The 15,620-nt window shown below is 35.9% G+C and overlaps 1 protein-coding gene across 1 annotated transcript in view; it reads left to right on the top strand.

Annotated features, from left to right (window-relative positions):
* ALDH1A1 (aldehyde dehydrogenase 1 family member A1) overlaps positions 1 to 13,633 on the top strand; it is a 32,227-nt gene extending 18,594 nt beyond the window's left edge. Inside the window, exons 6-13 of the mRNA XM_042877503.1 lie at positions 59 to 187; positions 1,678 to 1,791; positions 3,457 to 3,559; positions 4,089 to 4,273; positions 6,621 to 6,785; positions 8,655 to 8,812; positions 10,780 to 10,854; positions 13,045 to 13,633. Coding sequence (XP_042733437.1) covers positions 59 to 187; positions 1,678 to 1,791; positions 3,457 to 3,559; positions 4,089 to 4,273; positions 6,621 to 6,785; positions 8,655 to 8,812; positions 10,780 to 10,854; positions 13,045 to 13,117 — 1,002 coding nt within the window. The 3' untranslated portion in view covers positions 13,118 to 13,633. The remainder of the gene's footprint in view (positions 1 to 58; positions 188 to 1,677; positions 1,792 to 3,456; positions 3,560 to 4,088; positions 4,274 to 6,620; positions 6,786 to 8,654; positions 8,813 to 10,779; positions 10,855 to 13,044) is intronic.
* The last annotated feature ends 1,987 nt before the right edge of the window (positions 13,634 to 15,620 follow it).

Raw genomic sequence — 15,620 nt, 5'->3', positions numbered from 1 at the left:
GCAAAGAGGTTTTGGTTACATATTAGTAATCTGATACACATTCTCATCTGTATTTTAGTGGAACTTCCCACTGGTTATGTTTATCTGGAAGATCGCCCCTGCACTTTGTTGTGGAAACACGGTGGTTGTCAAACCAGCAGAACAAACACCTCTGAGTGCCCTTTACATGGGATCCTTAATTAAAGAGGTAAGTTGGTAACAGCATTGCTTTTTGCCCTTCTCAGAAATGTAAGAGAACACTGCAGCTGAAATGCCACAGAGGTAATGTAAGCTAGGCTGTCCTTTGCAAGTACTTCTTATTACATGTCTAGCCTTGTACTATGGAACTTACCCTACTGTGAACCAGTTCAGTAAATCCAGGGCAAAAGCATGCATATACACAGCTTCATACACACCTACAAACAGAGTTAAAAAAAAAAAAAAAAAAAAAACACAATACAATACTAATTTAGTAAACTGCATTCCATTCTTTGGCAAACATATTTGCACAGTGCCTTTCAAAGTCAAAAGTAAACATTAAGTCAGGAGCAGGGTATTTAGAAGTGAGTGGCAAGGACTTTATTAGCATAGTTATCACAGAAAAGAGCCTGTTTCTACAGCTAATTATTATTATTTTTTAACTGAACAAACCTTTCACCCACCTGGGTTTATAATTAACAGAGAGCTGTAAACCTGCGTTGCTTGACTGATGCCAAATTTGTGAACTCTCTTCACACTGAAGATGACAGAATATACTTTGTGCTCCTGAACACAAGGAATGTTGCAGTTTATCCAGTGGCTCCAAAGTAACATTGGCAATTGTACTCAGCCCAATAAACACCCAGTGTAAAGAAAAAGTAAAAAAGTAAACACCCAATGAAAAATAGTTAAATAGTTCAGCTATCTTGTTTCCCAGTAAGATCAACAAATGTAATCTAAAATGTTTGAAGAGTTGGCATGGACTTCAGTAATTGCTAGCTCAGTGACCTTGCAGCATGTTGGCAATGACTTAGCACATTTTATTATTCTGCTCCAAAACTATGATTCAGCAAAGCACACAGGCTGTGGTTTGTTATTTCATGCAAACTCAATGAGTATTAAGAGTAAACTAAATCTTGCCATTACTGTATCTCATGGAAAATGCTTTTATAGTGGGGCAGGGGGATAACTTAAAAAAAAAAAGATCTAGTATACCCTTTCTATTACTGTTTAGCAATAAATATTAGAAAGTTCATTTATGTGGAATGTAACTCAGGTATGCCCTGAGCCTAAGTAAGTACATATATAAAAATACTGGAGCAGGTCCAAAGAAGGGCAACAAGTCTTGTGAAGGGCTTGGAGAATATGCCCCACGAAGAGGGACTGAAGGAACTGGGGCTGTTCAGTCTAGGGAAAAGGAGGCTGAGGGAAGACTTTATTGCTCTCTTCCCGTATCTGAAAGGTGCTTATAGCAAGAGCGGGGTTGATCTCTTCTTACTGGTGACAGTTGACAGGACAAGAGGAAATGGCCTCAAGTTGCTGTGGTTTGGGTGGGTAAGCCATGCAAGAAATAAATGTATCTAGGGTACTAAGGCTGAAAACAACTGTACAACTAGGAAAAGGTGAGTTGAGAACTGAAAATGGCTGTCAGACTATAGGAGACAGTCTCCTAGACATTATCACTTCCCTGATTTTATGGGGTTCTCTCTTCCAATTCAGGCAGGATTTCCACCTGGAGTTGTGAATATTGTGCCCGGCTTTGGATCCACCGCTGGAGCAGCAATTTCTCACCACATGGACATAGACAAAGTGGCCTTCACAGGCTCTACTGAGGTATTATAACGAATGCAAGAAAATATAAGCATGAACTGTGCCTCACTGATTCCAAGCAATGATTTAATGTCTAACTTTTTTCTATGTAACTGTTTTAACTTTTTTTCTTTCTTTTGGCTGTTGGTTTGTTAAACAAAGTCTGTTTAATGATTTGTTGGTTACTATTAACTTTAAACGTATTTAAACAATGTATGGCAGGAAAACCATTCAAACAAAGGCACCTCATGACATACAATAGGTTCTAGTATATTAATGCTATTTTAAGGCTTGTCCTTTAAAGACAAAACATTTTTAGAGATTTTTTCTTTTTTAGTTCTTAATAAAAATAAGTTCAAAAAATGCAAAAAACTGAAAGACGCTGTCCTGTATTGTCTTTAATGGCAACATGATGGTAGGTTTTTACTTCAGAAATCTCATACCATACCCAGTCCTACACACACTTAGGTGAGGTAATGGCACTTTTGTGTTTGTATGGATGATCACTGGGGTGGTCTTAGAAGTTTATTTGAATGTGTACCAGTTCAACAGTTGATAAGGAAGTCACTGTTAATTTTCCCTACTCTTTACTCCAAGAATGGTTATTGATGTGACTGAAGATTTGTCCTTGCTGTCACTATAAAACTTTATCCTTACTTGAGTACTTTACATTATCTATCTGTATACATACTTCATGGAAGTATTGCCAATTGGTCTTTTAACTTCTTGGATGTACATTCCAAAGATAAATAGCACTGCCTCATATCAGCAATCAGTACATACTGAGAAAACTCAGAAACCTTGACTAAAAGAGCTATGGGAAACAAGAAGAACCCCAAAGCAAAGAGATTTGAGAAATGTTCCACAGATGTTCCCCATTGTAACAGCTACAATTCCTAATGCCCAGTATACCTCCAAAGTAAAGTGGACAGTGAAACGTGTTTCCAGACTTTCATTCCTGTCAATTACTTCTGACAGCGTAATTCAGCAGGAAGAAATGTTATTCCCAAAGTCAGGAACAATGTCACAGCAGGGATGTTATTTGGTAGCTGCTACACACTAAGAGATATAGGCCAAAGCTGCAAGTTCTACAAGTACATTTCACGTTTCAATTTTCCCTGCTATTTTTTCATATTACAAAATTTCCTTTATTTATGCCTTCAATAGAAAGAAACAGCACAGAGTCTCTGTCTATCCGTGCCCATTTCCCATTTCTGGTCTCCTTATTACTGATAAAGGAGAAACAACTATGAGTAAGATTTGGCACTGTGGATATCTACATCTTTTCTCATACAAGTTATCCGTCAAAAGGCTTTCCCATAAATGAAAAGGGAGAAAATAATTTTATTGAGAGCCTGGCAAAGTACAAAATAGAACCTACTTCAGATTATAGGTGCAAGCCATTGGGGTGTTGGTACCAAAAAAAAATTTATCTTTGACAGCTAACATTAACATTTCCAGGGAAAATAGTTTCTACAAAACTGGCCTATTATTGGTTTCTAGACTGAAAGTCATCTCCATATTGACTCTCCATTTCCAATACTTGTTTCTCATTTTTTCTTCTTAGTTTTATTTCTGCAGTTAATTATGTATGCAGCTACTGAGTGTGCAATTACGAACTGTGATTACGATTTCTGAATGTTGCTGGATCATATTATTTTAAAATAACATCCTTATTCTAACTTTTAGGTTGGCAAATTGATCAAGGAAGCAGCAGGGAAGTCCAATCTGAAGAGAGTTACACTGGAACTTGGAGGAAAAAGTCCTAACATTATATTTGCAGATGCAGACTGTAAGTAAAATTTTCATTACTTAACCTGGTCACTTCTCATTTTGTAAAAAAAATGACTCATATCTGCTTATAGAAGAATTTTTGTGTGCTTTTGTTTCTGGTGTTTTGTGTTTGTTTGTGTCTGGTAATGCTGTCTATTTGTAGATTGTCACTAGCAGTTGCTGGCCATTTGGCTGGACTGAGATATCTGACAGTCTGCCCACACTTATTATAACTATGATTCTAATGAAAAAAGAATTCAGAATCAAAACCCAACAGATGGTTTATTATCTTCCTAGTGGACTTCTCATGGTAATGCTGAATCAATATTTGACATAAAACAGTTGAATGTTTTTTTTTTTCAGAATACAGTGCTGCTGTGTATAAGAGTAGCTTTGGACATTGATAGAATGAGTGAATTCTTATATTTTAAATGATCATGGAAATAAAAAGCGGGAAAAAGAGAAATGAGATGACATAGCAAATCTAGAAATAATTCATGAGGTGACCACTCAAATTCATGACTGATGAAGTCTGCATTTCTTCGCAGTGGATGAAGCTGTGGAATTTGCACACATTGGTCTGTTCTACCACCAAGGACAGTGTTGTGTAGCAGGATCCAGAATTTTTGTGGAGGAGCCTATTTATGACGAGTTTGTTCGTCGGAGCATTGAACGAGCAAAGAAATACATTCTTGGGGATCCTCTGTCACCTGGTGTACAGCAAGGCCCTCAAGTGAGTAATATATGTCTCATTTAATTTTGGCAGAGCATCCCACTTTAATGTACTCCTAAATCTGCTCTTGTTTTAGTGTTAACGCTGAGAACCGTTGACTAGTGACTAGACCGAGAATTAGGAAGAAAAACTGGAGTGAGGGCTGTTTGCATTTCCATCAGAGAATTAGTAAGACAGGAGTACGATTTCATTCTCTTTTCCAGATCCATTTGGTATGGAAAAGGGGACCATTACACAGAACTTCAATGCTTTGAAAAGTTCCAGTGCAACAGCTGTAAAAGTGCAAGTTGCCCATACCACCCATATTAGAGTGCTAGCATTATATTCAATTGGTGCCTCAGTAAGTGAGTAACTTCAGGAAATTAAAGCTGAGAGCATTTTTCAAGATGCTAGGTCTTTGTTATACTGATCTCAGTTTTAGAATACCACACAATTAAAAATCAAAATTTTGTATTTTTTCTTTTGGTGTCAAAAGATTATGCCAACAGATTCCCTATTAAATGTGAACTGATTCACTGTGTTCCTGTGTCATATAGCTTCATTGAAAACCAAATTTTTCCCATCAGTTCGTAGGCTCTCTGGGAGAGCACCTCCCTCAGGCCACAAGTTTGGGTAGTGTTTTGCACAGCAGGCATGAAAGAAAATACAAAAGCCTTGCTGAAATGTAAAATAACATATATATGATAATTCACAGATTATTAAGAAAAATTATGATGATAACAATAACAAAGAAATGACTGAAAAAAACTTGAGCTGTATCATCTAAACATTTTCTCTTCATGATGTTTATGCACAAGAGATATTTGGCCACCAGGGTAGCAGAAACTTTATATCTTCACTGTGCACTAAGGCAATTGTTTGAAAGGATAATGACAAGGGGAGCACATGGAACTAAAAATCACCTCCTTATAAATATCCCCAGAAATAAATACCCCTAAAATTATAAGCTTTTATCACAGCTTTAGTTGAATAACTGTTTAGTCTAATATACATCCAGGAATCTCCCAAACCTTTTACAATGCTGTGTTGTTCTATGACTGAAATAGTAATATTTGTTGTTTAAGTGAAATGACACCTTTTTATTGCATGAGTAAGAGAATAAAATATATGTCTACTTCACTGAGTGATGACTATGAACACAGAAAAGAATTTTTGTGCAAGAGCCCCCCCAGAAGTAATTTTAGTGTCTTCATTAGCTAGAGATTGAAAAGTTGAACTCTGACAGATTGAAGATTCATGAAATTGTTGAAAAGAATCTTTTTCTCTGGTTGCCCAGAGAGATAGTGGAAACCCTGTCCTTGGAGACACTCAAGGCCAGGCTGGACCAGGCTCTGAGCAACCTGATCTTACTGTGGATGTCCCTATTCATTCCAGGGGAGCTATACTGTGTGACCCTTAAAAGTGCTTTCCAACTCTTAAGGATTCTATGACTCTAAAAATTTAAGTTAAAAAAAAAAAAAAAAAAAAGGTGTTGTATTGTATGCCTCCACCAAACAGCATGAATTACCATTGAATTTTTCTTGAAATAAATGTTACTTTGTAGATAATTTCTCTAATGCATGAAGGGCTGATTAGTAGATTTGAAGAGGGAAGAAGAGAGAGGTAAATGTGAGCTCTTCCTTGTCCTGTTCACAATATTTGCTTTTATCTCTTTTGTAGCTAAAAAAACTGGAAGAGGTTAGAGAAATATAAACCTTTACTGTACCACCATCATAAACTCCCTTTCCCTTCCCTTTCCATGCTGTCTTTCTTGGTGAACTTGGGGAAGAAGGACAGAAGTTGTCTTCGTCCAATAAAAAAAAAAACCAACAAAATCTGCAATCTATATTTCCCAAACCACAAAAGCTAAGAGTCTTTATTCTACTAACAACTCAGAACTTAAAAACAGCAGTGAATTTCAGTTATATTGTACCATTTCTTTTTAACATTCTTTAATGATTTAGAAAAACAGCAGGGCCAATCTACCAGCCCCAATGAAGTACAAGAGAATCTTGCAGGCTAGATCAATCCCCCTGTTATAACTTCAGAAACAAGCTCATCAATTCTTATTTGTATGAATCATTTGCAGCTGAGAACACTTCTGGAAAAAGTACCATATATGTTTATTTTATAGATTTTCTTTCATTTATATTGAAGATACGCATGCTATCAGTCCTTGTACAGCTGATTTTTCTGAGTGAAAATTTCTCATTACTGATTTACCTGAATAGTTTTTAGAAGTTATTGACAAGAATGTTTGCTGGGCTTTCCAGATGTCCTTCTTCAACACATGCTGTTGAACAAAGCTGGAACATTTTTAAGTTGTGAGCTTGACACCGTTTTAATCCCTGTGTATCTTTTCACTTAGATTGATAAGGAGCAGTTTCAAAAAATCCTGGATCTAATTGAGAGTGGAAAAAAAGAAGGAGCCAAACTGGAATGTGGAGGAGGTGCATGGGGAAACAAGGGTTACTTCATCCAGCCCACAGTTTTTTCTAATGTTACGGATGATATGCGCATCGCCAAAGAAGAGGTAAATAAATTCTTGGCAATCAATACTGGAGATTTTCAGTTTAAATGTGTGTACAAAATATCCATTCAGAAGGTCAAGTGACTATATAAAAATGTTCCAAATTAATCTGTTGTTCCAGCCTGGTGTTTGAAGTCCTTTTCTTGGTTTCTTAGGCCTCTTTCACCAGTCCATTAGAGGTCAATGGAGAGGAGTATGAGGCTGGCCTGCCAGCAAAGGCACCACCTTAAGCTGATAAGAGATAAGAAATGTTAAGGCTGGGTCTGTTAATTACGTCACCTCATACTGCCCATGTCTCACATATCAGCTATGGTAACTGTAACAGAGAAACAAATGTTGAAAACATAACTTGTGAACTCTGCAGTCCCTAAGGAGCAGCTCAAGTTGCAGTTTTGACACAATAGGCACCAAACAGCTATTTTGCAATGAGTTGTGCTTCCACGGGCGTTTTGCTTGGTGACAATTACAGAAAAGTGTTGCCTCTGCAGGGTTGCTTAATCTAAATTCCTTTGCAGAAGTACCCACGCAGTGTTGAAGGGCTTGTACTGAACCAACTAAGGGGGCAGTGCTAGGTTAGCAATGACAAGCTGGAAGGAAAAGGGTTATGAGCGCAGAGCTTTTCTGTGAGCACAGTCTCAAAGTAAAGTTATGATCTCTTCATTCTCTGTGTTGTTTGGCTTTCATTTCTCTGGGTTAATACTAGTGCAATTATTGTCTGTTATATTTCTTCATGCTAGAAAGCTCCTTCAAAATTGTAAGACATCTAGGAGTTACTTCTTTTTGCCAGCAAGACTGCTAATGCATGCTGCTGCTCATACTTCATATGTTTAGCAAAATTAAAAAGGCTAAGTTAGAATGAACACCAGAGCACTGAGTGCTAATTGCAAAGACAAGAAAAATCAGATAAAGTTGCTCAAAAAGTAACTTGAAGCGTTTCTTCTGATCTGTAAAACAGGTAGGAGACATCACAGATACAGGTTTATTTCTTCCCTTTAGCTCAGCAGAACTGTAAGAACTGACCTTCTCACAATATTTTGAATCTATTGAGTAACAAAACCACAGAGAGCAAAGGCAATTTAAAGAATGCTTGGATTTTTAATCTCAGGCTTGCACACTGAAGAAATGCTCACTGGTTTTTGTAATCAGTGTTAATAATTCCTCGCAACACCAATTAGAAACTAGGAGTCAGTATTTTCCAATAGAATCAAGTGGAAGTCTCATAAATGATGGGAACTGAAGCAATTAGATGCAATAATGCCCCCCTGCCCTACACAGTGTTAGCATGAAGTAGTAGGTAGTGTTCATATATAGCTGCAAACACAGAGATAGCAGTGAGAAAGAGAAGTTTAATAGAATATTTTCTCATATTGAACCCAGAAAGAGAGCAGAACATATATGACTGGTGCGCATGTTTAATAGTGCTGATATCTGCAGAAATGAAGGACTAATTAAAAGTTTAGGAGAGAGATACGTTGAATACCTTTTTCAACTTGGAGTTTCCTGAAGAAATACCAGTTGGCTAGTCACCAGTATAGATCTGTAACATACCATAACTCCATGCTACATAGCTGTTATGCTAGGCATCTCTTCATCTTATTTATTTATTTATTTTCATTGTGTATTGTTTCTTATCTATTGCTTTATTCATTTTTTTCTTTTTTCTTTTTACAAGAGGCCAACTTGATTTGCTCCATGCTATAAAAATATTACCTCCATGTTAATTTATAATCCATTTTAGAACTCTAACATGGATAACCTTGGCTGATTGAATTTAGGAACAAGACTGTCTGAAAGAAACATTTTTTATTGTTTATAAATTGTGATAATGAGATACGATAGTCCACTTCATGTATTTGTATGTGCCTAAAACAGATATTTGGACCTGTTCAACAAATCATGAAGTTTAAAACTATAGATGAAGTTATCAAGAGGGCAAATAACACTACCTATGGCTTAGCAGCAGCAGTTTTTACCAAAGACATTGATAAAGCACTGACGTTTGCAGCTGCTCTTCAGGCTGGGACAGTGTGGTAAGTCATGACTCATTTAAATCTTCCCTCAGAAATGCAGAAAACCAGAAAACTGCTTTTGCTGGTACATTATTGTATTTCAACCCTCACTTGTCCATACCTACTGAGATATTAGAAATACTTCTGTTCTTCACACATTTGCCCTGTAAACTTAGTCTGGAAAAATTACATGTGCTTACTAAAAGTGAAAGAAAACAAAAGGAAAGGCAGTAAAGACACTGGTTTCTTTTCTATTCAGGATTTGGGGGTAACCCAATACATATTCAATTTGCAGGGATCATTTTCTGTAATGTGCAAATAAATCCATTATTTGAAGTTGCTTGACCATTAATCTGTGCAGAAAATTTTCCTGTGAATGAAAAGATTGATATAACGTGATTCAAAAAAGTGTAAGAATCAGTACGGATCGAAGAAGCAGGATTGTGGGGATAGAACAAGGGGAAATGGCTTCAAGCTTAAAGAGAGTAGATTTATGTTGGATAGAAGGAAAAAGTCTTTTACAGAGAGGGTGGTGAGGCACTGGAACAGCTTGCCTAGAGACGTGGCTGATGCCCTGTCCCTGAAGACTTTCAAGACAAGCTTGAATCGGGTCCTGGGCAATCTGATCTAGCTGTGGATGTCCCCGTTTATTGCAGTGCAGCTGGACTAGATGGCCTTTAAAGATCCCTTCCAACTCTATGGATTCTGTGATTTTATAATTCTAAGAACAGTTATAAGCAGGGAGGAAAAGATGCTAAGGGGAACCATAAGGCAGAAAAAACTTGCAAAAAAACTGTCATGTAGAAGTGGAAAAGAAAAAGACAACCTGTACGGAACTAAAAGGCAAAGGCTGGGAGAAGCAAAAGTGGAAACCTGAAGGAACATCAGACTATGTAATTTCTGACAAAGAGTCGCACATTTTCCTATCAGAAAGTGAACAATTAATTTCACTGGCACTCAAAGCACGTGTACTTACTATTTTTTATATATAAGGACATGCCATGAGTACAAATTTCTGCTGATGTCTTGTGACTTAAAAACATATGTTTTATAAAAGTTAACAAGTTTGACCTAAGAGATAATATTCTTTCAAAAGGATGAAAGGTTAAAACAAAAGTAAAATCTTTGTTATTCACTCTTCTGCAATTGTTGATCTGTCTAGGAATCCTTAACAATGAAAAAAAACCTTTTTACTGAGTTACAAAATATGCTGAGTAGGAAGAAACCCACCAGGATCATAGAGCCCAAATCTGGGCTTTCCACAGGTCTACTCAAAACTAGGCTGGATGTCTGAGGGCATTATCCAAATGCCATTTGAACTCTAACAGTTTTGGCTACTGCCCCTGTGAGTCTGCTCCAATGCCCAACCACCCTCTTGGTAAAGAGCCTTTTCCTAATATCCAGTCCTTTTCCTAATAAACCGTTAGACTGGCAGTGGAAAAAATGTAAGATGTGAAAATAGAGAACATCTGATTTGACAATGTTGAAAAATAGAAATTGCTACTCAGCTATGGAGTACAATGCGTATTCTGCCCAAACTCTTGTTAGTACAAATTCCCATTCCATCCTTATTCACTGTATCCTTGTATTTTGTTTTCAGCCACAAGTACAGAATGGCTTAACACTGAGAAGAACCAAAAAAAAGTTTACTAAACAAACATTTAAGTGACCTGAATTTGCCTATTGAAAGTAGACATACAGCAGAACTACCTCTGCTTAGATTTGGGTTGAGAGCTGATTCATTGATTAGGAAGGAGATTCGTTGTTACTATCAGAAGAAAGATGTGACTTTCACTCAGCTTGAAGACTTTTGATCAATATGCTACTTCATCACAGTAGCATATTTCTTGCAAATGCATTACTCATATGTATTTTACCACAGATTTATCACCACAAATATATTATAGCTGATGGCACAACACAGATTTGTCAGAAGTGAGAAAGGTTGTTTCATACTTTCTAAAGTCTTTTTTTTACAATTCTTCCAGGGTTAATTGTTACAGTGCATTGTCAGCTCAGTGTCCTTTCGGAGGATTTAAGATGTCAGGAAATGGAAGAGAAATGTAAGTAAACAACTTTAATACTGTAGATTCATTGGAAATAGAAGATGAAATTCCAAATTCCAGCTATTAATATTCACAGCTAGGATGACCAACTTGAGATTTTGACAAACTACTCTGTGTAATATTCAGAAATATCATGAATGTCAAGCAAAGAATTCCATTATAAAGACAATTTTCACAATAACTGTGAAGTAGTTTGCAGACTATTAATATGAAAAACTAATCATTGTGTTTATGGTGTACGGTTTTTGCATATATATAGAAAGTGTCATCGACATGCATATATGTACACAGAAATCATGCATAGTTTGGAATCCCCTGTAAGTGTCTCTTTTTTAAGAATACAAGACATTTTAAAATCCTTGAATTTACTATCCAACTTGATTAAATGCATTGTAAAATATAACTATATAGTTGCAATACTCTTGTCTTTTCCCAGAGAAGTGGGAAAAGAAATGGAACAGTTTATAGAAATGAAAAGCTAATCAAATTGTTTCAGACTTAAGATTTACTACAGTTTCAGTTTGAATCACATCTTCTTTCATCCACATTCATTCTGATATTCATAGTAGCATTAGATTCATATCATGTGCTATGCTGTTAAAGATACGATATCCTACACTTTTCCTACATTACAGCATTTTGCTTTTGGGCTTCTTGCAACATAAATCACAGTAGACTTTTGTTAAGAAATGCAAGGGAAAGACATCAGATTTTTTTTTATTATTTAAAAGAAATAAAAGCTAGGATTTTCATGCTTTCTTATTATTGAATTCAATATGCTCCTGATAGCAAATGATGTGCCAATGGCTTCAAAGGGAAGAGATTTATATAAATGCTGAGAAAATCAGAAAATGAAATGAAAACAAACAAAATTCAAAACAAAAACAAAAACAAACAAACAAAAAAAAAACTCACCACATCTGGACCATTGCTAACACCGACTGTTATGCACTTGATTGCAGAAAATTGGGAAATTTTCACTTCTGAATTATAGACCTTTGTAGAATTATTTTGAAGATTTACTTGCTGTGGCAAAAAAAAAAAAAAAAGAAAAAAATGGGAAATCAATAATATCACAGAAATGCACTACTGTGCATTTTGTAGCAGTTCAGATCTGTGCAAATGAAGTTTTTCCTAATGCTTGGTCCAAAATCGCAACTAGTACTCTAATAAAAAATATATTGCCACTGAAGAGCAAGGAATAGTGAGGAAAGGAATAAGCACCAGATAAAGGTCTGCCATGGAAAATGAAAGAAAAATAAAAATAAAAAAACCAAAAGCTTTGTAAGCAGGTGGGAATCAGTTGTAGAAGCGGCAGAAATATGTGTGAAAAAATTGCACTGAATTAAGTCAGTGTGTCAAACCATCAGTTTCCTGGAATCCCAGAAAAAAAATCCCTATATAGTTCTTGGAGTTTTAACACCACTATGAAGTGAACTACTAAATGCCACGTAATAATAAAATACGTCATCAAAACAGTAAGAAAATTGGGATTCATTTTCCCACAGCGGAGTCCGGAGTACAGATTTCTGTTTTGCGTACATGAGTATCTAGATTTTTCTGGGAACTGAGTAGTGTTGCATCACAGAAACTTTGGTTCTGAAAAACCGGTCAAGTTATGTCTAAATACCTTTCCTGCATCAAATGCCAACCAGCTAGACACATAAGTAAACTTCATCTTGTCATGTAAAACCTAAAGGTGGAATCATGTTAAGAACATCACACTAAGATTAAGTATTTTCACAGTCTCAGAGATTTCACAGAGGATTAATTATTGCTCCAGTTTACTTGAGATTAAGCTTCTATTTCTTACACTCTGGAAAAGACTCGTGACAGCAGAGGAAGGCTTTGGCAAAAGACGTGTTGTGTATGCCTGCAAAGACCCAATGCATGCCTGATTTGTTGCACACAAACTAAGTTTAGAAATGCACTACACTGACTGAATGCCATTCTTTTGCACAGAAATGAAACCACTCTCTTTCCCACTTTTCCCAGGAAACAATTATTACAGCTTTTCGAAAGGCATCCAAAAGCAGTTTAACTGCACAGATGTCTTACAGATATGTCTATTAACCCTGTTACCCATCTGTGCAATTGAACAGTGCCACGGAAAGTATAAGGACATAATTTGTATAAAAAGCATTAACTTATTAACTTCGGTATTTCTCTTGGTTTTCTTTTGTCTAGGGGAGAATACGGCCTTCAAGAATACACTGAAGTTAAGACTGTCACAATCAAGATTCCACAGAAGAACTCGTAATTCTTCTTGATGTGCAGAATTTAGCTTCTTCAAATGAACCTGAAAAAGCTATTTGAATTCTGAAATGCTTTATGTCCTGCATTATTCATTAACCTTTTTGCTTCCTGATTGTAAAAGAAAAGCTTGCTTACATTAACAATATAAATAATAAAGTAGAAAATTTAATGTAATTAACTGAGAAAGGGAAAATTTAATGTTTGGAAAATGACTAACTCCTTAAGATTTATTTTTATTTTCAGTGGAAGCTCTCCATAGTGCTATGGAAATGATCCTTTCACTTATATCTTGCATGTACTATTGGAATTTATGTGGTCTTGTAAATGTTAGATGGCAAGCTGTTTTTTCTTTGTGGCCTTACCAAAAGCACTTATGAGTAACTAGCAGGTGAATACTGTTTTGTGTCTTTCAAAATAATGGACTTCTTCTGTATAACTTTCTACAACTGCTGAATTCTTTCATCATCATGAGTACTACACAAATGTAATCTGGATACTATTAAAGAATGATAAAATCATACTTCAAAAGTGAAACGTACTTTTTCTTTAGTCTTTTATATTGCACTGTCTTACTACTGGGCATTACATGGGACATATTTTACATCCTTTATGATGCACTACTGTTTCACTGATGTGTTGAGGTCATTGGAAATATATCATCTTGTCTTTATAGAGACTAAACTCCCTTATTCTTTGAGTGTCATAAATGGAAAGATATGAAACACTGGCCCTTTGCTGAGAGACAGCATTTGGCTCTGAAGTGATAAATACATCAAAAATTCTTAACAGATGACAAACGGGAAATAATGAGAGAAGGGAAGATAAGAGTTTCCTTTGCTTCGCCAACTGAAATAATCCAATGTGATCAAAATGTAACATCCAGTAATAACATTATTTGGTCATTTTTGTAAAAATCCTGTGTCAGGGAAGTGTGTTAATGTGTGTTGCGTGTGTGTGTGAGAGAGAGAGAGAATAAAGAGAGCAAAAAAAAACCAAAGACTGCCATTCAACTGAGGTGAAACACCCAACATTTTCATCAGAACCAAGTATATCTTTTGGTTAATCTGATGATACATTGAAGTTGTTCCAAAGAGCTGCTAGTGTAAAGAAGTACACCTTTTGGCATCTGGTAAGTTTGAAGAATTCAGAATATCTGTGTTTGTCTACAGTACATGGGATATGATTGAGAAAGACACACTAAGGCCAGTTTACCCAACAGGAGAAAAGCAGTTCACGGTGCATCACAAAAATGTACCTGGAATTTCAAAAATACAGACCCATTTGTTTCACAACCACTTCATTTCTAATGCAGAATCAAGATCAGGAGTGGATTTCTCTCTGTAATGTACTCACTGTTAATACTAGTACAATCTGTCTGTGAACGAACATACACACATGCAAAGCATAAATTTTTTTTACCAGTGAGTCCTTTCACAACTGAGAGTATTCATAACTATGCTTGCATAATTAAATACTCCAGTCTTTGCATTATATATGCATATACGTACAGTAAACTATGATCACCCAGTCTGGGCAGGGATAAATGATGACTAAAACTCTGCAAATATTACACAGTAATCATTGAGGCCCTTTTTTTCTGGGCTTAAATTATTATCACATTACACCATTGAAATTTACTAGGATGAAACATGAGAAAAGCAATAGTTTACGCAAACACTGCTCATAGTGCTAGTAAAGTTCTGCTCAGCATTTCACAGAGATTGAAATTTAAAAAGAGGAGTGAACTTGTTGCACTTCCTTTTAAATATCCTGAAAGCTGACTTTTATAGTCACTAGCAGTTACTAAATATATAGTTTTTATTTGGATTGAAATAGTGATTTTTTTTAATATATCAGTGGATGCCTAAGCAAAAAAAAAAAAAAAAAAAAAAAAAAAAAAAAAACTCTATAATAAAATCCCAATTGAACTGAATGGGATGATTTCATTCATGGATAAAAATTTCTAAATTTTAACACTATTGAATGCACTCCTTAAGTTTTCCTAAAAGGTTGACAAGGGACTAGCATTTGCATACTTATTGGTAAGTTGTCTCATTCTTGCAGTATGAAAAAAACAAGTCCTAGAAATCTGAGGTCCTTTAAGTCTTGCCATGGCAAAAGCATCCCCATATTTGCAGTAATTTTTAAAGAGGAAAACTACTGAATGGCAACCATGAGATAGAAGGACTCTTAGATTGATCAGTCAAAACAATGAAACAATAAGAAATTCTCATTCTGTCTCAAGGAAGAAAATTACTGATAATCCCTGACTGCCAGATATCCATGTCTTTTAAGACACACAAGAGAAGATACGGAAAAAGTATTTAGAGCAAGAAAGGCATCTGGCTTGGATAAGGAGTTAAAATTCCTTGATGAAGGAGGTCTTAGGGAGGAATTTGAAAGATGTGAGATCTTGGCAAGCAAAAGGATTTGAGGGGAAAAGAGTAGGATATTCTGTCTGGAACACAAAAAATGAGTGCAGAAAAGTCAAGTGCAAGAAAAATAAG

This window comes from Lagopus leucura, unplaced genomic scaffold (assembly GCF_019238085.1).
Source record: "Lagopus leucura isolate 7727_CA_CO unplaced genomic scaffold, USGS_WTPT01 Super-Scaffold_100018, whole genome shotgun sequence".
NCBI classification, from domain to species: domain Eukaryota; kingdom Metazoa; phylum Chordata; class Aves; order Galliformes; family Phasianidae; genus Lagopus; species Lagopus leucura.
Note: the sequence above shows the minus strand (reverse complement) of the source record. Positions and strands in the feature narration are given on the sequence as shown.